Source organism: Prionailurus bengalensis, chromosome A1 (genome assembly GCF_016509475.1).
Source record: "Prionailurus bengalensis isolate Pbe53 chromosome A1, Fcat_Pben_1.1_paternal_pri, whole genome shotgun sequence".
NCBI classification, from domain to species: Eukaryota; Metazoa; Chordata; class Mammalia; order Carnivora; family Felidae; genus Prionailurus; species Prionailurus bengalensis.
In genome coordinates this window covers 82,069,050-82,091,065 of record NC_057343.1, presented here as the reverse complement: position 1 = coordinate 82,091,065, position 22,016 = coordinate 82,069,050, and the positions used below count along the sequence as shown (strand labels likewise).

At 50.3% G+C, this 22,016-nt stretch overlaps 1 protein-coding gene across 3 annotated transcripts in view; it reads left to right on the top strand.

Annotated features, from left to right (window-relative positions):
- Positions 1-6,387: 6,387 nt before the first annotated feature.
- Positions 6,388-22,016, top strand: part of TUBGCP3 (tubulin gamma complex associated protein 3) — a 71,085-nt gene continuing 55,456 nt past the window's right edge. The window contains exons 1-3 of one of the 3 annotated variants that reach the window (XM_043583028.1): positions 6,388-6,643; positions 16,400-16,507; positions 18,806-18,873. In XM_043583028.1, coding sequence (XP_043438963.1) covers positions 6,568-6,643; positions 16,400-16,507; positions 18,806-18,873 — 252 coding nt within the window. In that variant the 5' untranslated portion in view covers positions 6,388-6,567. The remainder of the gene's footprint in view (positions 6,644-16,399; positions 16,508-18,805; positions 18,874-22,016) is intronic. The other 2 variants (XM_043583020.1, XM_043583033.1) reach the window with 2 other exon arrangements.

The following is a 22,016-nucleotide window of genomic DNA, read 5'->3' as shown; positions in this document are numbered from 1 at the left end:
AGCCTGAAAGATGCTGTCCAGTCCTTAACCTTTGAGGTTTAATCTTCCAAGTCCATCAGCCCTGGCCCCTGCTGACCTGAGACCTCGACGTTCCAGGTGTGATTCACCTGCCGGGAGACGCAGCCTTGTCCCCATCCTCCTCCCTGCGAAGCTCCAGGGTCCTTTCGGAGTTCCTCAGCCTCCAAAGTAACTGACACACCTACCCCGCCACACACACCGGGCACCAGAGCCGCAACATTCCACCGGCTTATGAGTAAAGAAGTTCGTGGTAAGAGAACCATTAAATGCGGGTTGTGAGGAACAGGGGAATTCTGTGCTCAAGCAGACGTTCCGTCACTGTCACGAAAAGCCACTTATATTCCCTTTTTCGTAGCGCTTTAAAATTATTTTAAAACACGTTTGGAATCAAAGAAACAACATTCCAGTTGACCACCACCCTAAAACATTTAATATGCTTCGAAAACTGTAAGCATAGACCCAAGTGATAAAAGAACATAAACAGAAACAACTGTGGCAAGGAGGGAGTGGGGGCTCCTGCTGACGTGGAGACGGGCAAACCGCGTCTTCAGTCCTGCTGGTGTTTATGGCACAGCCTGTCAAACGTCAACCTTTGAAAGTCAACTCCAGCTTTGAAAAGGTGTAAGCATGCCAGGGCTGGATGGGCACGCGGGACTTCCTCTACGCTCCACTGAATGTTTTTATGAATCTAAAATGGTAGTAAAAAACATGAAGTCTACGTGTTAATTTTTGAAAACGATGTGGGAATGTCAAAGGGAGACAGGCTGTGGAGGGTCGAAGCTGGAACAGTGTGAGCAAGAAAACAAGTCACGTGGTGTCGGATTGTAACTCAAAGTACAGCGTGAATATCCCTGAGTACCTACAGAGTGAAGTCCGTTATTAAGCAAAGAGGGGAGGATAAACACATCTTGCATGGAGAGCAGGTTCATACTTACCTAGATACTTCATACGTGGGGATGCGGAGCCTAGCTCCCCATGCCTTTAGCGTGTGGGGGCTGCACAGCCTGGAAAGGGAGAGAAAACGCGTGGCTTGACCAACACTGGCTCAGGCAGGTGATCAAGGTCGACAACAACAGAGAAGTCAGGTTGACAGATCGCAGCTTGGACATACAGTGACTAGAATTGCAGCTCACATCTGCGGACTCGGTTCACTTACAGTCAGTGTGATACTTTTATTTATTTTGAGAGAGAGAGAGAGAGAGAGAGAGAGAGACAGAGTGTGATCAGGGGAGGGTCAGAGAGAGAGGGAGACACAGAATATGAAGCAGCTCCAGGCTCCAAGCTGTCAGCACAGAGCCTGACGCGGGGTTGAACTCACCAACCATGAGATCACGACCTGAGCCGAAGTCGGATGCTCAACTGACTGAGCCACCCAGGGGCCTCACACCTTTTCAGTATTTAAGATTGTAAGAGGTATGAAGAAGTTCTTAATAATACAGGTGTGGAAAATGAGCGGAACGAACACACTGAAAAACTGGGAGAGAGTGGCATAGAGTTCCCAGTTTTTAAATTTTGCTAAAAAAAAACAGAGAAAATTACATTTTAAAAATACTTTCTTTATTTCTGAAAGAGAGAGTGGGGAGAGGCAGAGAGAGAGGGAGAGAGAAAGAATCCCAGGCAGACTCCACACTGCCAGCACAGAGCCTGACATGGGGCTTGAATCCACAAACCGTGAGATCATGACCGTAGCTGAAAGCAAGAGTTGGACGCTTAACCGACTGAGCCACCCTTTTTGTGATATACTTTGGCTTAACTATACCATCTTAATTTGTTTTCTCTTGTCCCTCCTGTTCCATGTTTATTTTCCTCTCTCTCTCTCTCTCTCTCACTGTGTGTGTGTGTGTGTGTGTGTGTGTGTGTGTGTGTTTTGTGGATGAAAATTTTTTATTCTATATTCTACTCTTTTTTTAGTCTGGTAATAATATTTTACCCTTTATTTAGTGGTTTCTAGGCCCTTGATTTATTAAAGTCTGATATAAATTAGTACCCTTGCCTCTGCAGGACACTTTGAAGACACGAAAACACTAATTACATCTACCGCCCGGTTTATTTGGAAGGTCATTTTTTATTTTTGTTTCTCTGGGGCACGCTTTCTTTCATTCCTTCATCTGGATTATCTGAATCCTGTGGAAGTCCACTTTCTTTGCTAATGAGAATATCTGCTAATGAGAACTGCTTCAGGAAAACAAGGATTTCAAGGCCATTCTCTGCATACAGAGGAGAGGTTTTATGCTCTGTTTTAGAAAGTCCTGCTGATTCGGGATTTCACGTTTATTCCAATGTCTCCACCCCAAATCTCAGGGTCTCACTTCTCTTCCATTAATGACCAGCCCTTAATGTAAGAGTCTTGGCAGGACTGTGTGTCCAACTTACATCATAGTTTACAACTTGAAGTTCGGAGTCTGGTCCTCAGTTCTGCTACTTTGCCAGCGCAATAATAAGACGTCCCTCGGGGCACCTGGCTGGCTTAGGCGGTAGAGCAGGTGACCCTTGGTGTCAGGGTTGTGGGTTCACGCTCTGTGTTGGGTGTAGAGATTATTTAAAAATAAGTAAATAAAACAAATCTTAAAAAAAAATAAGAGATTCCTCTGAAGGCTGCTGTTGGAGCACTCTGGTTCCATGACTGCACCTTAAGGTATACCCAAGCTTTCCAAATATACTCCAGTCCAGTCCACCCACACTGTGGTCTTGGTGGCCGTCCTTGCTGCCCTGACATCTGACTACGGCAGCTACTTAATTCCCCAGGGTCTTGCTATCAACCGGTGCTGATAAAAGCTCGGGTTGGTGCCTCCACACGTGATGGGTTCCACCTTCAAAAGGATCCTAACATATCTGAGCTCAGACACGAGCAGCTCCATCCTGGAACCCCAGCTGAGGATCTCGGCCCTGCGATCATCCCTTACTAGCAAGGACTGGAGAGCAGGGGCCAGTCTGCAAGACAGAAGCCACGCCAGCAATGCAGGGGCCTTAATACAGGGAACTGGTCATGCAGGCGGTTGCAGCAGGAGGTGAGAAACTCGGATTAGCAAGTGCAGAGAGTGGCTACTGGCATAGGGCTGAAGAGACGGCGAGAAGAGCTGATTTACCATATGCCATGTTCTGGAATCTTCCCGTGGGGGTGAGATCTGGGAGGAGAGCTTCACAGGGGAGATTGGGACCATGAAAGAAGGGGCAGGCTGGTAGCAGGTGCAGCTGTAGAGGATGTTTGGCTGCTGCCATGGAGAAGGAGAGGGCCGGATGCCACAGGGTGATCGCTGCCGTTGTCTCCTTCTGACCTCCACTTCTCTACCAGTGAAGTTTGGTAGGTTTGGCTGAACCTAGCAGGGGGGCCAGCTGTCCCGGGGGCTTGCATTGCAGTGTTGTCCAGATGTAGGGCAGATCGGGGCAGGGCAGGGCAGACAGGGAAAGGCAGGCCCGTCCTCCACGTGGCCATGCTCGAACCCTCCAGGCAAACACCCGGCACACTAGTGCTCTCTGCTGTGTGACAAACCATCCCCAAACGTAAGGGCTGAGAACGATGAGCATTTTATCTGCTAACAATTCCACAATCTGGGTGGATTCTGTTTGCTTTGCACATAGTCTCTGCATTTAGCTGGCTCGACAGCAGGGGACCGGGTTCAGCTGGGACACTGGGGTAGCTGGCTGCCCTCATTGCCTGGGGTTTCAGGGTCCTTCCCTTTCCATGTGGCCTGCACCTGTGGTCTGTCCTGCAGAGTGGCTGGCCTTCTGACACGGCGGCTCCAGGCTCCCAGGAGTGCAAAGAGGTGCTTGCCAGGCCTTCTGGAGGCTGAGGCTGGGAGCAGGCCCTCACTGCTCCTACCAAGAAAAGCAAACCAGTGGGTCTGTCCAGAGCTGAGGGGAGGGGACTACAAACAGGTGACAATTCTGGGAGGCAAGAAATGTGAACAGGGCCCCATGGTTGGTTCCTACACCATAGCATCGGGGACCTGCCTTTAAGGAGTCTAACGTCAGGGCTTAAACACTAAAAGTAGAATTTTTCTGGTTACAAAATCTTGCCAAAAAGATACTTGTGCCAAAAAGTATTTTTTGCCAGCCAAGTTCCCCAGATGGGTTAGGTCGCTTCTCCCTGTCCCGTCCTTAGTGGCGCCTGAGGCACTCGCGGCCTCTTGGTCACATCCAGTGTTTGAGGAAGTCCTGCCCAGGTCGACGCAAAGCTCCCATGTTGGACTCAGCCTGAAGCTCATGGGTTTTCCTCATCCCTGCACAGCCTGAGGCGCCCGAGGGAGACGGTGACATTTGTTCTTCCCTCTTCCTTCACCTCCCTGCTGATTCTAACTCCCTGGATTGGAGTCAGGGCAGAGGGGTCAGGACAAAGGTCAGGCATCTCTCGGTTAGCTCTGCATGCAGGCACACCCTCTGTCAGGTTGGCCCCGAGTGGCTATCTCCACATGGGCATCTGAGACCAGTTGTCTGTGAGGCACACACGTGGCTTTCCTTGTGGGTTCCACGCAGGAGGTCTTGACTCTGCAGGGTCCTGGCAGGTCCTGATGTCCCTAAAATAGTCTCGGGACTCCAGAGCGCCCTCCTTCTCCATGGTCAGCTGATCAGCAGGGGGTGGACCTTTAGGGTGGGAGTGAACATGGCCGGAGAGTTAGCATGTCTGCTGGGCCACGTCCTATCAGTCCTGATGCAGCATCTGCCTCCCGTTTTCCGTGGCTTTCTTTAAAATGTGGGGTCCTCGGTTTTGTATTTGAGTTGCCACTTGGTGGGATATCCCTGCCGCATGCCTACCACACTGCATTTTAGTTGCTGTGTTTCCATCTTCGTATTGGAAGAGCCGAGGCACCTTCAGGTAAATTTCAGCGATGGGCGTTGACAGGACACGCTGGCACCGTGTCCACTCTTCTGGGCCACGCACTGTGCAGTCTCCTTCCCTCACTGTGCCTCGCACGGTCTTGGTGCTGTGTGATGTTGTTGTCACGACTGCGATGGGGGCTCTGTTACCTCAGAAACCCCGCATGCATAGTGGATCGCTGGGAGGGAGGACACTGGTGCGACCTGCCACATCTGACGTCTGACGCTGCAGCTCTGTTCTGGGCGTGAGGTGCTGGCCTTGCAGTTGCCTCTCTCAGACACGTGCTTGACGATTGTCCCGGGGCTCTTCTGGTTTTCCTGTTCCTAGAATCCATGTGGTGCAAAGTGGGTATTAAATGCATGGTCCGCCAAGTAGGTCCCTTTAGGGCCCTACTTGGACACCTCATTCAGGTGCCATCCTCAGTGGGAAGCCTCAGGGGGTCCCGTTTGTAAGGCCTGCTGTCTTCCTCCACCCTGGGAAGGATGGGGTGGAGTTTTCTCTTGTGCTCAGCTCACTTGATTGTTGTTAGGTGTCTGTTTTTCTGCGGTATAGTGCAGCCCATCTGTGGATACAAGCTCTTTTCATCTTAATTCCAGATTCTCAGGAAGGAAACAGGTTGGTCCGCAGTGGAGTAAGTGTTGCCTGTGTCTAACTGGCTGCAGTCACGGGAACCGCAAAGCTCCTGGCCACCAGCATCTCACATCTTTGACCAGTTGGTGTGTGGATTGGCTCATTTGTTCTCGGGTGGGGCATTTCTCAGTGCCTGCAGCCTCCCCCCTGCACTTGTGTGCAGGTGTGTATAACAGAGTTTCAAATGCCTTGTGATGGCCTGCTGATCTGCCTTGTTCTCTTCGGGCCCTTCCCCCCTCAGTCTTCATAGGCCTGACTTAGTCTTCAGATGACTAGTTACCCTGGACGTGTGGGGAGGGGAGCCTGGGGTTAGGGATGGTGAATAGTCACATGCTATCTATGAAAACCTAGAAAGTGTACCGGGTGTCAATGTCAATCAAGTGTCAAAACCCATAAAATTTTGCACTCCTTTAAGCAGACTTCTTCCACCAAAAGTTAGCTTGAGCCAATGATGTTTAAAAAAAAAAAAGTCTACGGGGGCGCCTAGAGGGCTCAGTCAGTTAAGCGTCTGACTGTCTCGGGTCATGATCTCACAGTTCATGGGTTCGAGCCCCGTGTTGGGCTCTGTGCTCACAGCTCACAGCCTGGAGCTTGTTCGGAGTCTGTGTCTCCCTCTCTCTCTGCCCCTCCCTTGCTCACACTCGTTCTCTGTCTCTCAAGAATAAATAAACATTAAAACTTTCTTAAAATTATGGATTATAAAGATGCTATTGAGCACAGAGCAAATCAGTGGCCTTCCTGACCTCAGGGGTGTTGGGGGACCTGGGCCACAGGACCCCGTGTCGGGGAACATGCGGTCTGAGCAGCTGGAGCAGCTGGTGCCGGAACCCTTCACGCGCGGTAGCTGCGGTCCGGGGACCGCGCGCCACGGAGCGGGGAACTCTGAGGCCGGCGCACCAGCGCCCCGAGCGGCCGGAAGAAGCGGGGCATTGTGGGAAGGGCCCGCGGTTTCGGCGGGTTCCGTTAAAATGGCGGCCTGGTCGCCGGCGGTGCCCGAGAGGCCGTAGCCCGTCGGGGACGACCGGGGCCTGCGTGGCGTGGGGCGTGGGGCGGGCGAGAGCCGGGGGGCTCTGCGGGGCCCCCGCGGGCGGTCCCAGGCGAGGATGGCGACCCCGGACCAGAAGTCGCCGAACGTCCTGCTGCAGAACCTGTGCTGCCGGATCCTGGGCAGGAGCGAAGGTAGCGAGGCTGGGTCGGCGGCTCGGGGCCGAGGCGCGTTCCGGAGGCCGCCCGTCAGCCTGGGATCCGGAGGCCTCGCATGGGCGGCGGGATTGGGGAGGGGCGCGTCCCCGGGGCGGGGCGGCCTGCGGAGGGCTTGCAGCCCGGGGGCGGAGGCAGGGAGGCCGGACCCCGGCGGGGCTGAGTCACCGCTCCGGGCGCAGCGGGCCCGGGGGGCGAAGCCGGGCACGGCGGCTCGCGAGCGCGTCCACCTTGTTCAAAGTCACCGGGGAGGCAGGGCAGCGGTGGCCTGGGCCGGGTGGCCGGGAGCTGGCGAGCAGCAGCGTGCTCCCTGCCCCCCCGGGAAGGTCGAGCGGTCGGAGAGTGCTGCGAAGCGGGGGTGCGTGACTGTTACCTCCCTGGTTTTCTTCCAAGGGCTGAGGTTGGACTTGGTACGAAGCTGTCCTGGAGAGGCCGCCCTGCGGATGCCGATACCCAAGCCCAGCCCTGCGGGGTGTGGAGCCATTGCGGCCGCGGTGTTTTACTATTTGACATGGCTTGCCCTCTTGGTGTTTGTTTTGGCGGGACGCGAAGGGGATGCGTGGAGTCCACCCTGGAGGGATTTTCTGTGTAACTGAAGACACGGGGTTGCTTATGCCTTCAGCGCTGTGCGGTGGACGAGAAATCGTGCAGTTTTTGCTGGAAGACTTTACACAAAATTACTTTGAAAATATAATGACCAAATTTTAACTTCTCGCGATTCATGACAATTAGGTACATACTTGAGTTGATGTTCTATGATAGCTGTAGGGGTAAAAGCTGGATTTTTTTTTTTTTTCTTCCCGTCAGCCTATTCAATGACACCAACCTCACACAGTTCTTGGGACATTTTATAAAGTTTAAGTCTGTCCCTTTGGGCTCCCCAACCCTAGGCACTATGCTGGGTGCTTGTGTGATGCGGAGATGCACAGACCAGTCATTCCACTGGTAGATGTACATTCTAGGGGAGGAGTCGTGGTAAAATAGGTAATTGTAGGTTAGGGATAAATGCTGAAACGGAGATAGAGCGGGGTGCTGGGATTTTGAGGGAAGAAGTGAGGGAAAGCCTCTGCGGAGATGATTCGATGGACTGGAGTGAGGGTGGGGGGGCCCAGGAGCACCTGGAGAGGGTTCCCCAGAGAGAGGACAGGTGCACAGGTTGCGAGCCTGGCTTGTTGTTTTCAGGTTTTGTCTCCAGCTTTCCTGTACGTGCACCTCAAGCACCCCGAGTTACCTTTCTGATTCCATGTTCCTGATCCTAGGAGAAGCCAGAGGGCTGAGCTTGCTGGTTACCACTCACTCACTCTAACGCCAGCGGTCTCACTGTGCTGGCGGGTCCTCGGTTTTCCTTCCAGGATAACCCACACGGTTGTCCGTTCCCCCCATGCTCATACCTGGACTTTGAAGGCCACTCATTGTGAGGTAGCATGATGTTTCTCGATAAAAAAAAAAAAAAAAAAAAAAAAAACTTTTTTAAAATTTGAGGCTCCTTTTGATTGTTTCACCCTTCAAGGAGATTAAAGCACTTATCTTCAGCAGAGTTCTGCCTCCTCCTGTCTCTCTTTAGAACCGTGTTTAAATATAAGAGTAAATATGTTCTCTGCGAGATCCTGAGGGGATCCTCTCTGAACCAAATGGATCATAAAATCCATCAAAGATGATTCTGTTAGCTCTGTTCTGGACCGCGAGGATTGCCAAACCATTATATTTGTAATTCCAAATACATGCTATTTACTGAAGAATTTATAAGTATTTAATAGCTTGCCTTGTTCTGATTTGTTCTACCTTACTGAACAAAAGCAATATTAATTGCTTCCTTTACAGTGTTTGACATTTAAAAAAATCTTTTCGTTAGTGGGTATTTTATCTGGTAACTAAGTAGAACATTTGATTAATTCTTTTTCTAAGGTCATGTTATAAACAATTGGCCTTGTATTATTATAATATTGCTTTTCCAAGACTATGATATTGAGGAATAATTGATACCTGTTACTTTTATTTTATATATATATTTTTAATGTTTATTTCCGAAGGAGAGAGAGAGCGTGAGTGGGAGAAGGACAGAGAGAGAGAGAGAGAGAGAGAGACACACACACACACACACACACACACACACACACACACACACAGAATTTGAAGCAGGCTCCAGGCTCTGAGCTGTCAGCACAGAGCCCGACGTGGGGCTCGAACTCACAAACTGCGAGATCATGACCTGAGCACAAGTTAGATGCTTAACTGACTGAGCCACCCAGGCGCCCCCTGGTGCCTGATATGTTTATAAAGTTAATATAATCATTATTTCTCACCTTTTCCAGCCTTCGAATTTGCTTCAAACACACACATACTGCCAGCCAGTGTGTTCTGGATGTTTCAGAAGCAACCTTCCTTTTCATACTTTGTAATCCTTTTCCTAACTAGAAGATAACAAGCACAGTGGGTTTTATTAGGTGAGTATTTGAACACAAATGCTCAGGGGCGGCTCCAGTACACTGTGCACTGAGGTGAGATGACTATCTTCTGCTGTGACAGTGCTGTGAGTGTGCTCCGAGCCACGGCGCAGGCGGACGGGGTGCCGTCCTGGTGACTCGTGGGCCTCACGTGGTATTGCTGTTGGTGTCATGATTTTCCCAAGTGGTGAAGAGACCTTGATGAAGTTCCAGATGAATAAATTATGGTCTTCCTTGATTATATACTTGGGAAAATCAATGTATATTAAATATATGTTAAAAGTTACATTAAGTGTATGTTGAAATGTGCACTAAATGTCTACTGACATAGAAATTCCAGTGTTTTAGGCTTCATTGGAAAGTTGTGCTTAGTGGGCTTACTGTTATTTTAAAATGATCTAAAATTTAAAAATCATCTCGGTTTAAATTCCCAATCCAGTAAATATTGATATAACCTACACGAATAAGTAAATCCTCTTAGGGATCCTCAATCATCAGCATGGAAGGGGGCCCTGAGACTGAAAAGTCTGAGAGCCCCAAATCTAGAGCAGCATGTCTTGTTTCTGTTTTGGAGCATAGCCTTGCATTCCGTGGGAGCTGCGCGTGGAGCGTGGCCACACGAGAACCTGGTACCAGGGTTGCTGTGGCGGGACTGGTGGTGTGGCAGTGGTCCAAGGGGGGGGCCTTTTACGGTAGCTAAGCCTTCACACCTTGTCGCCGTGCATCTCTCCATGTGATACCTCGGAATTGATGTCGTGGGCACCGTCTCCAGATAGTATGACTCTGTAGGTCCGTGTGGGAGTGTGGTGTCTCAAGCGCAGAGTTCCTGTGGCCTGTGGCCTGTGGCCTGCGTCTGGAGGGGCAAAGAATTACAGGTTTACATGCTTGCTCTGTGTTGGCCTACGTGCCTTCCTGTCCCATAGGACAGCAGTGTCGTGTGTGCATCGCTTCCAAACCGTGCACCTCCACCCCGCTCACTTTCCGAATCCCAGGAGAGCACGCAGCCGCAGGCTTTGGATTCACTTATTTCTGTGCATCTTTATGTTCATTTTCTACCTGAGTGCTCGTGGAACCCTTTCGGGGTCTAGAAGGTAACTGTCACTTACGAACTCTTGGGCCCACATCGGAGTGCTCTTTGGAGCCTTCACGTTGGCATTGAGGCCATGTGGTCCCGCTGTCTCCCTTGTCCTGAATGCGAACCTCTTCTGTGCTGCAGCCACGGGTCCTTTCTAGAGGAGACATCTGATCACGCCAGGTGAAGAGAGTTTGTTTCCCATGTGTAATCTACAGGATGAAGGCCACATTATCTTGCTGAAAAGTTAAAAGCCGGGTGCTTTGAGTTGTGGTTTTAATGGCTATGGCAGACAGATCATGCATTGAAATGACATTTTCAGATTAATACTAATAAAAATACCTAACGTTTTTCAACAACTTACTCTCTGCCACACTCTGCATACACTGTGAGCTGGTGTATTTAACTCCCAATGTTGCTGGATGGTTGGAATACTTCTCACTAACCTCGTTTTGTAGATGAGGACATGCACACGGAGAGATAAAGTAGTTTGCTCACCGTCACCAAGCTGGCGAATTGCAGGGCCAGGATCGGAACCCACATCTCTGGTTCCAGAACCTGATGTCTTGAATTAATTCCTTCCTGCTCTTCTGTGTGGAATCTGGCACCTTCCATCTCTGTGCTGAGTGCAGGAACCTAAGCGCCTGTCCGGCTGTGGAACGGCCTCTCGTCTCTGTCCTCACCTGTGTGTTCTCTGCACGGCTTGTTTGGAGAGTGTGCGTGGGTACAGCGGCTGCTTGGGCAGTGTGTCCTTGAATTCACTGGTACCTGCTTCTCAGGGGGATACTCTCAGGGGCTGGGCGGAGGAACACTGCCTTCCTGCCTTGGCTCCTGATACCCAGAGCGGATTTGACGTGAGGACGTAGCACATTCCTTTGGTGTTTGCTGGTGAAAACAATGCAATACTCTAATTTTTCATCTTGGACCTAGCCAGTCATCAAAGAGCTTCAGCCTGGACCTCCTCCCCTGGGACTCCGGATGGAACACGGCTTGGATTTTGGAACTAGCGACACTGGCATCCTTTGAGGGACCGTGGACACAGTAGCCCTTGAATCTCCTCGTGTCCTTTCTCGTGGCAGGTTCCTACATGTCAGAGGGCTGCTTCCTCAGAGAGGCCTTCCCTGACCAGCCCACGTCACGAGGTCCTCCCTGTTGGCCGGCACAGTGCCTCGCTCATTTTCTTAGGAGCTCTTATCGCAGACCGATTGCCTGTGGAGTTACTTGCCTTGTGTTTCGTGTTGTCACTCAGCTGCCTGGTGAACTACTATTTTCTGTCCCGTCTTAGGGCCCGTGGTGTTTGGCGCTTAGGAGTTTTCTTTGAATTACTGATTGAACTTAGTTTTTACCTTAGAAATGGAATAATGTTGTGGGAGTGTTAAACTGGAAATCTGTAGTGGATATTGTTTGATGGTTAGGTTCATCAAACAAGGAATGATTGTCACTGTGAAGTTAATAGCCTGTATTCTGTGCGTCTACCTTTGAAACTTAGATAGATTTCACCTAAAAATACAGATGGAATTTTCAGATATTTTCTGTCAGCAGCAAAGAGAGACTGCACACTGGTCTGGCCAGCAGGTAGGGAAGTTGAAGGTGGTTGGTGAGGTGGCAGTGAAATGCTACACATGGCACAGGTGCAGGGCGTAGAGACGGGAGAGGAGAGGATTTCTGGTGTTGAGTTTTGAATTTTTGTTGGAAAAGTGGAAAGTTTATGAAACTTTTGGAGTGGAGATGTTTGTCTCAGGTACTTGAGTATGTTAATGAAGTATTTTTTTTTTTTTGTAGAACTCAGGATCATGGTAATCTAAAAACATTTTCTCAACTAGAACAGTTTTACAGGCACCCTTGCAGGTGAGAAATTTTCAGTGCCACTTTTAACGTATTAAAATTAATGTTTACCCCTTAGAAAATGTTAAAGGTGTGGAAAAGTATAAAGAAGAAAATTAAAACTACTCCCTGATCCTGGGACTCCACAAAAACCCTTCAGATTACTTCTCTTTGCTGTTTCCCTGCCCTGCTTTGTCCGCACTCACCAAGTCCCGAACACATGCTGTGCTGATGTGGTGGAGTTCGGGGAGGACTCTGTAGTCTCTCTCCTGCGTGCGTGTTTGGGTGTGCTTGGGAGAGGAGGGCGGTCTGAAGGGGTGACATTTCCACGGAGAACCGGGGGAAGTGATGGGGTGAGGCCTGGGAGGATGCGGGAGAAGAGTGTCAGGGTCCGGGCCACAAGCCGGGGGTGGGGTGGTATGCTCAAGGGTTGGCAGGGTTGGCCAGACCACGGAGCGCTGCTGGCCTGTGGCCAGTGCAGCTGGGAGGGGAGAGGCGGGACGTGGTGCTGGGGCGTGGCCGGGGACCAGGGACCAGGTCGGGCAGGCTGTCCTCATGAGTTTGGATTTGATTCTGGGCCTGACGGGAGGGTCAGGCAGAGCGATGACTATTTATGTTCTAAAAAGATCACTCTGACCGCCATGTGGATAATTTGCTCTAAGGGACAAGAGTAGACACAGGGTAGCTGGCTACCTAGGACACCTACTGCAGGTGGATAGAGCCGTGGAATGGGCATGTGGGGATGCACCGTGAGAAATGGATTCAACAGGATTTGCTGGCCTGGATAAGTGCTTAAGAGCCTCATCTCCTAAATCATCAATCAGATACGGAAAGTTTGAAGTGATTTTCCTTCCGTCCACTTGGAAGGTGTTCATTCCTTCACTGATGAGAATCTGCCATTAAACTGATTCTTACTCCTTTGAAGCTCCATCTGGCAGCTTATAGGATCTTCTCTTTATCTTTTATGTTCTGAAATTCTGCTCTATGTAAATTTTGCTGTCGTGCTCTGAAACTTTGTCTAGGTGCGGGACTCAAAGTTTATACGGATTAACACTTGGCGCTCCATCAATTTGAGGACTAATTATGGGAAAAGTGCCATTCTTCCTCGTGAATTCTAACTTGTGTTTGTTGTGTTGTTGTGTTTATTGACCCCTGACTAGCTCCATCTGGTATCTGGCCTAGTTTTTAAATATTTAATAGTTTTAAAAACATTTCACAACTGCTTCCTCTGTGTTGCTATTTTGCCTCTGGCAGCCGTCCTCTGTTCTAGATTGTTCTGTGTTGCCTTTTTCAGAATATCGTGTAGATGAATCATACCGTGTGTGCTCTTGAGACTGGCCGCTTTCACTTTGCTGATGCTTCTGCGATTCACTAGTGGTGCCGCATGTGTTAGTAGGTGACTCCATTTCACTGCAGAGCTGCGTTCCACTGCACGGATGCCCTGTGGCTTACTTGTCCCTGCACATAGCGGGGGTGTCTGCACGGGTCCTGGGCTCTGGCGGTCACGGGGAGTCCTAGGGAACGCGGCTGCAAACATTCATGTACAGAGGTTTATGTCACCCTAAGTTTCATTTCTCTGGAATAGATACAACTGGGACTGCTAGGTCACATGAAAAGTGTATGCTTAGCTTTTAAAGAAACTGCCAGAATGTTTCCAGAGTGCCTGTGCCAGCACCGCCCCCCCCCCCCCCCCCCCCCCCCCGTCCCCGGCCAGTGTGTACGGGACGCCTGGCCTGGGTGCTGGTGGTCTGTTTCATTCAGCAGTTCGGATAGATGAATAAGGGTGTCTTATCGTGGTCTTAACTTGAGTTTCCCTGATGACTAACGTCATCTATTTCTGTGCTGTTCACCTTCGTGCTGATTGTCTGTTTAACATTTTTACGCTATGTTTTTTATTGGGTATTCCCTGCCCCCCTCCTTATTGAGTTTTCAGACCTCTCTCCCTATAATTTGGATTCAGGTCCTTTGTTGTGTTTTGCAAATATTTCCTCAGTATTTTCATTCTCTTAAAGGTGTCCTTTGCAGAGCAGAAGTTTAATCTTGGATGAAGTCCCGTTTATCACATTTTTTTAAAAAAAGATTTTAGGGGCGCCTGGGTGGCGCAGTTGGTTAGGCGTCCGACTTCAGCCAGGTCACGATCTCGCGGTCCGTGAGTTCGAGCCCCGCGTCGGGCTCTGGGCTGATGGCTCAGAGCCTGGAGCCTGTTTCCGATTCTGTGTCTCCCTCTCTCTCTGCCCCTCCCCCGTTCATGCTCTGTCTCTCTCTGTCCCAAAAAATAAATAAACGTTGAAAAAAAAATTAAAAAAAAAAAAAGATTTTATTTATTGTATTAAAAAATTTTTTTTTACTGTTTATTTATTTTTGAGAGAGACAGAGAGACAGACCATGAGTGAGGGAGGGGTAGAGAGAGGGAGACACATAATCCTAAGCAGGCCCCAGGCTCTGAGCTGTCAGCACAGAACGCGATGTGGGGCTTGAACCCACAAATCATGAGATCATGACCTGAGTTGGAAGTCGGACGCTTAACTGACTGAGCCACCCAGCCCCCCAAAAAAGATTTTATTTTATTTTATTTTTTATTTTTTTTATTTAAAAAAAAATTTTTTTTAATGTTTATTTTTGAGACAGAGAGAGACAGAGCATGAACGGGGGAGGGGCAGAGAGAGAGGGAGACACAGAATCGGAAACAGGCTCCAGGCTCTGAGCCATCAGCCCAGAGCCCGACGCGGGGCTCGAACTCACAGACTGTGAGATCGTGACCTGAGCTGAAGTCAGACGCTTAACCGACTGAGCCACCCAGGCGCCCCAAAAAAAGATTTTATTTTTAAGTAATCTCTACACCCAGTGTGGGACTCGAACTCACAACCCAGAAATCAAGAGTCACACACTCCACTGATGGAGCCAGCCAGGGCCCCACGTTTAACACATTTTTTAATGGGTCAGAATTTTGTTATATTATGTAAGAACTCTATCTGAGTTAGAGTCACAAAGATCTCTTCTGTTGGTTTTTTTCCTCTAAGAGTGTTATGTTTTACTTATGTTTTACTCTTACTGTGATGTAGTCAAGTTAATTTTTGCATGGTTGTATGGTATACGGTGAGCTTCTTTTTTGATTTTACAAAAGAAACCATTTTTTCCCTCACATTTAAGTTGCTTTCTTTTTTTTTTTTTTTTTCTTTCTAAGTAGGCTTCACGCTGAGTGCAGAGCCCAATGCAGAGCTTGAACTCATGGGAAGGAGGGATGGCATCCTTAAGTTCAGTCTGCTACTTTTTGTTTTTTAAGTGTATTTATTTATTTTGAGAGAGAGAGAAAGCACATGAGCGCACACGCTAGCAGGGGAGGGGCAGAGAGAGAGAGAGTCCCAGTGTAGAGCCCAGTGCAGGGCTCAAACTCACGAACTGAGAGATCATGACCTGAGCTGAAATCAAGAGTCAAGATGCTTAACCGACCGAGCTGCCCAGGCACCAGCCAGTCTGCTGCTTGCCTTCGTGCACCTTTCCAGCAGGCCCTGTGCGAGTTGCCCGGTGAGGTGGTCAGTGGTTGTGTGGGGGACAGAAGGGGGAGAGGCCCCGGGGGGCCTGTGGTCCAGCCAGACCTTCTGCTGGTCCTCTTCTGCCCCAGTTCCTTCACACCTTCCGAGGAGTGGGGCCCCCTGCCCTCGGAGCCTCCCTGGGCTTCTGCAGAGGGAGCTGTGTTTCTTGCTGGGACTGGTGGCTCTGCCCCCTCCACCCCCTGCTGCCCCTCCAGTCAGACCTGGAACGGCCCATCTCACTGTCCTGAACCTGCTCCCACCCGTCCGTTTGCTTTGCTGCTTCTCACACTGGCTGACTTCTGTTCAGTGCAGTTTCTACCTTGTCTTCTTTGCCCTTGTGGGTTTCTGCTTTTGTTAAATAAGCAAACCACGAAATTCTTTGTCAGTTTAGTGGGGTTGTTGAAGGAAGTAGAGGCAGACATCTGTGGTTAAGCCGTCATAGGTGCCTGAGGTGCACACTGTCTATTAAGTTAGCTGCCCACTTTGGTTTTCTGTGTTTGTTGACCTCAGCCTTGGACCTTCTCGGACGTTCTCGCGAATGGGCTACTTCTCACGGGCCGTGTTCCAGCTGTGACTCTCCCTGCCCCATTTTTGTGATCATTGGTCCAGCTCATTGTCTGGGATTCTTCAGCCTTCCTGGCCTGTTGCTGTCTCCCTTTCTTGTTTCTTGGAACTCTCGTTATATTCATTTATTCATTCATTTGCTTTGGTTTCTGAATAGCTTCTCTGTTCTCTCAGTTAAGACCTTGGGAAGCTGGGAGGGAGATCTATGTGCCCGGCCCGCTGTCTCTGGCTGGAAGCGTGAGCTGGTCAGAGCTTAGCCTGATTGGCAATAATTTGCATCTTCTTACTTACTTTTCAGCTGACGTAGCCCAGCAGTTCCAGTACGCAGTGCGGGTTATTGGCAGCAACTTTGCCCCAACCGTCGAAAGAGATGAATTTCTCGTAGCCGAAAAAATCAAGAAAGAACGTACGTATTTTTCTTCAGCGCTACCAGGTGTTGGATTCTGAAACTTGTATACATGCATATGCGTATGTATCTCTGTGCATGTGTAGGTGTGGTCCCCAAGCACAGTGTGATTATAAGTACTATCACGTATATGTAAAAACATGTGTTAACAGTATGCACAACTTTGTTCTGATTTTTATCAGAACATAGTGCAATGTTTATTTTTGAGAGAGAGAGAGACAGAGAGCAAGCAAGGGAGAGGCAGAGAGAGGGAGACGCAGCATCCGAAGCAGGCTCCAGGCTCTGAGCTGTCAGCACAGAGCCCGACGTGGGGCTTGAACCCACGAACCGTGAGATTATGACCTGAGCCAAAGTCAGACACTTAACCGACTGAGCCACCCAGGCTCCCCGAGGATTGTTTTAAATACTATAGAACTGAATAATTTGAGAGTGTGAGGAAGATAAAAGGGCTTCATGTATTTTCCTGTATATCTTTTGATTTGCAGTATTTAATATTATGCGCCTTTTGACCACATGTCCTAGAACACTGTGTTGGCAGTGAAGAGGTCAGTATGGCTTCTGGGGATTGTCAGTATTCAAACTTCTAATACCTTAGAATGGTCTTTGTGAACATTTTCATTCTGGGCTGATACTGAAAGCTTTCTTAAACGTCATTACCTTGGACAAGAAAGCTCTCATTTACTCGCACCGGGGTGCTGGTGTGTGCTCTGTGTGAGGTGGGGCTTTGCTGCCCTCTGCCCTGCAGGACTGTGTGAGGGAGGGAGGCTTGGAGCACAGGTACCCACGTGCGAATATTTCTCTTGTGCCGGTTGGAGGGTTGTTTTTCTCCAGAGACCAGTTCCCAGCCCCTCACAGTTCTCTAGGCTCCGCGCCAGGAAAGCAGGCCCTGTCAGCGTGTTCTCCCTGCTGAGGCCTGGCTGTCCACTGCCCAGACGCAATGAGCTTTGCACTTCCGACTGTGCTGGCAAACTGGTGGTGACGCCGTCTAGAATTTCCATTCTTCACGGCACGGTTTGCCACCCCCAGCTGGTGCTTGGTTCACTGGGTTTGGCCGGTGGTCTGTGACGTCCTGCTGCACGGTGCGTAACCGAGCTGGACGGGAGGCGGTCCTGACACGCGAGTGCTTGGACCTTGCGGTCCTCGCCCTGGCACGCTTGGGCCCCGTGAGCAGTCAGGGGTGAAAGTGCCCGTCCACTGAGGTAACTCCGACCCTGGTGTTATGCAGCGTGATGTGTTATTTAATGTAGGGGCTGGAGTATTTATCCTGCTATTAACCTCTAAAAACTTATTTTTATTCAGTAAATGAAACTAAACGTAAGAACGCTGTACTCTTTCTGAACCCTGATGAATATTAATTACATCTCAAATCGTTCTTATATGTCAGACTGTAGATGAGCGACCACCCCAGCTGTTAGGTCTGTGTTCACAGAACCTTCCCTTTGCAGCTTGATGTTTCGAGACCACCTGGTGAGCACATTACCTGTGTAGTAGTTAAAAATAAAGTTTGTCTAGACTGAGAGTTACGGAACTGGCAGTGACGTTGTTGGAGTGGATACGGCAAGGAAGTCTTGGACTTTCTTGAAGAAGAAAGCTGTATCCGTCACAGTTTGGTTTTTTCTGGTGTATCCTCTTATGTTTTTGAAGAAAGACCTGTATCTTGCCACAGTGCGCCTCCCTGCCCCTCTCTGCCTCTTACCACCGAGGGCCCGCCACACCGTCCCTGGACCCTGCTGTGGGGCGGCCCCGCCGTGGAGACAGCATCACCCTCTCTGGGCCTGCCGTGGGGAGAGCGTCACCCTCCCTGGGCCCCGGGTCCGGGGCGGCCCCCCTGTGGGGAGAGCGTTTCTGATGGTCTTTTCATGTAATGGTCACCACCGAGTTCTTCTACTTTGTATTTGGTTAATTCTTAGATACAGTGTTTACATTTTAGCACTTTTGAAATTTGATTACAGTTTTTGGTAGATATGCTGAGTTGGGGTAGTTCTGGCCTCTTGAACAACACAAAATAATTTTCTATTTTATATGGCCCACTTAGAATCTAAAAGTTCCCATCGTTTCTGTTACTTCAGCTAACTTTCTCATAGACGCTGATTCCAGCCTAATACTGTCAGCATTTCGCAAATGTCAGATCAAAGGAATTGACCAAATTCACGGAGCCGAAATGTCACTCATTATTCTGATTCTTAAGCTCAGGATTCTTTTCAGACTTCAGCTACCTGTGACCGTGGGTGAAATAGTGTCCTAGAAGGAGTTTTGGTGTAGGTGACTAACACGTCGCTTTCTTTTCTAACTTTTCAGTTATTCGGCAGAGAAGAGAAGCGGACGCTGCGTTGTTTTCAGAGCTCCACAGAAAGCTTCACTCACAGGTAGCGTGCACTCCACTACCCGTGAGGCTGTCGGGCTGGTTTGGGGATGTGGGGACTTTTTTTGTGGGATCACATTAAACCTTTCTGTGCTGAGTAGTGGATCTTCATTGTAGATGGTGTTTGCTTTTGAAGAGATTTTTGAGATTAAAAGTAGGTTTGAGCTGGATTTAATGGGAAATTGCTTATGAAGGTGGAGGAAGCTACATTGGGAAAGCAGCCAGAACGAGGTAGCCCTCAGTTCGTGTGACGGAAGGCTGCGCATGCGTAGGAAGCTGGTAGAAGCCTCGACTCGGCTGCATGTAAGGTGACAGCTCGACTTCTCCATTATTATTCCTCAGGCCCTAATTTGTGCTGTTGTAGTGAATGACCTAAAACAGTTCTGATTTTGAACATTTTGTGATTGATTGTTGATGACTTGGCCACACGTGGTTTTCTGACCTGTTATTTTTGGAGAAGACGCTGCTCTTCTGGACACCAATAAATTCACTGAATTACAGGGTGAGAGCTTGGTCCATCTGTCTCCCTCCTGCCGCAGAGAAGAACGTGAAATCCCAAGTTTCGTGCTTTGCTCATCCAGTACTGAGTTCGCAGTACAGCGATCAAAATCCCCGAGTTGTGCCTAAGGCTGCTAGTGATTAAACTCTTAACTCTTCCAAGTTTTTCTCCTCCTTTCTAACTTAAAATGGTTGTTTTCCAAAACTTTGTTTGGAACACTGAGTGCTTATCCCTGAGCAGTGTGGTGAAGCAGAGCTGGCTTCCTAGGGCTCTCGCCCCCAGAAGCAGCGTGTGGTTCGGCCGGTGGCTGACACAGGATGAACAATGTGAGGACACGATAGTACAGCGCTAGTAATTAACCAGATGAGGAACATACGTGCAGATGAACAGCCGGCCCATCTTTGTGCTAAAACATCCAGTTCTTGGTTTCCCTGTTCTGTCCTCTCTCTTCACTGGGTACCCTTCTCGGCAGTGCATGCCGTGCGAGGTGTGGTGGGGGGTGCAGGTGAGGTCTGGGCAGGATCGGGGAGGTGATAGAGGCCTGTGGTGCAGTGTGGAGTGGTCGGGGAAGGGGTCCCAGTGGTCCTGGGCTGCAGTCTTCAGTGTGGTTGACGGAGCTGTGGACAGAGGAGGATGGCTGTCTGGGGGAGGGCAGCCCGTGCCTTGTGGAGGGCGCCGGGAGAAGGGCAGGCATGAGGGGGTGGTGTGGGCAGCAGTGAGGGTCTTGGAGGAGGTGAACCTTGGTGGGCGGGGTATGGACGCTGGAAGAAGCTAGGTGTCTAACTGCTTCACAGACCCACTTGTGTGGGTGTTCCTCCAGATCTTACAGTGCCCTGGCGTGCATCCTGACATTTAGAATTTGATACGTGCGTACATTTAAAGTCTTGAGTCTGAATCAAGGTCCTTAGGTTTCAAAATCTAAAATAATGGGGTCTGAAGTGGTTTAGAAGCATTGAAACGTCTGTGATGCTGGAGTCGTTCAGCCCGCTTGCCCCAGCAGATCTCTCTCCACCCTTCCCTGCCCTGCTTTGGGCTCGGGATGGCGCCCCTGGGGCTCCCTTGTTCCTTCTCTGCCCTGCTTCGGGGTGTCTTCACTCAGAACTGATGGGGCGGGAGGGGAGTGAGGCCAGGCCGCCCTCCTCCTGACAGGCAGTGGCTTGGCAGTGGCTCTGCTGTGCCGCTGGGCCCCGCGGACCGTTCCGCTGCCCGCGCCCTGCATCCCCGGCTCATTGGCTCTGGTGGCCCATCTCCTCCCTGGTTCCTCAGGCCTCCATCCTGGCCGTGGTCCCTGCCGGCGTTGTGCCGTCCTGTTTCCCTGGTCCGTCCATGCCTCTGCACAGTCCCTCCGTCAGACGCTCTCCAGGCCCAGCCTGCGTGTTTACATACCTGTTCTTATGGTAAAAGAATACTGCCTCCTCCTTTAAAAATGCCATTTGCTGATTGTTTTTGGTGTATGATTTTGTTTGGATTTGGAATTTTCTCTGCTCTCCACCCCATAAATTGTCCTTATTTTTCTAAAGCAAGAACTGAGGCTGTAACCCAGAACTCGCTGCCCAGAGGGACCTCCCGTTGCCTTCCTGATGCCTTCTGGGCATCTCTACACACATGCCCCTCAGGAAACTCCCACAAGGCCTTGCAGCTTGACATTCTCAGAACTGAAAGGAGCATTTTTTGTCTTTTTCCATACTCCAGGCATCCGTTCACATGCACCCACGCACACCCCTGCCCTTCCCCATTTTCTGGTGAATGATGACATTGTTCAAGTGCCAAAAGCTGGAAACCCGAATGTCACGTCGACTCCACCGCTCTCCCCAAATTCGCTCTGTCCCCAAGCCTTATTAATTGTTCTCTCAAGCATGCCTCTCTCCTGTGCCATCTGGAGTCCGGCGCCCTGCGGTTGGCCTCCCAGTGCACGGCTTGGTGATTTTGGTAGGGGAGTTAGGTGCTCACCTTTGCTTCTGCCCACGTCCCAGAGTGGTGGTGAGGGTGCAGGAGGAGGTATGTGGGAGGGCGTCCATCCCACGGGGCCCTCCTTTCCACGGCAGCAACGGGAGCTCATCTGCCTCCAACCCTTCAGGGAGACGGGAGGCAGGAGGATGGGCTTCGGCCCTCGGTGCTGCACCCGAGGGGTCACCTAGCCCTGGGAGCCCGGGACCTGCTCACAGGGCACTGTGAAGGTTCCCTGGGTGGGTCCTCAGTCACCGAATGCCAGCCGGCCTTTGGCCCTTTCCTCCTGAATGACTGCGTCTCCTTTTGTGTCCTCTGCAGTCCAGCCTCCTGGGCCTGGCCGCAGGTGCAGTCACACCTTCAGGGGCTCCCTGTGGTCAGGCTTTCTGGTCCCGTACGTGAGACCCCTCTGACCTGATGCTTCATTCCGTTTTCCGTTCCATCTCATGCCTGGCTGTGGCCAGGTGTACCTGTCTTCATTCCCTAAAATACATTTCCTTCTGTGCCTGCCCCTTCCTGTGCGTGTGCTCCGCCCACCCTTCTCGAAGACCCCATCCCCTCTGGGGGTCCTTTCATCAGCCTGGGCCACTTGAGTGACCCTCTTCTCTCTGAAATGTCCCGTACCTACTGAAGTGTGTTTGCTTATTTGTCTGTTTGCTGTCTGTTTGTCGGGGTCTCTTTGTTCCCCGTGTTGTGCTAGC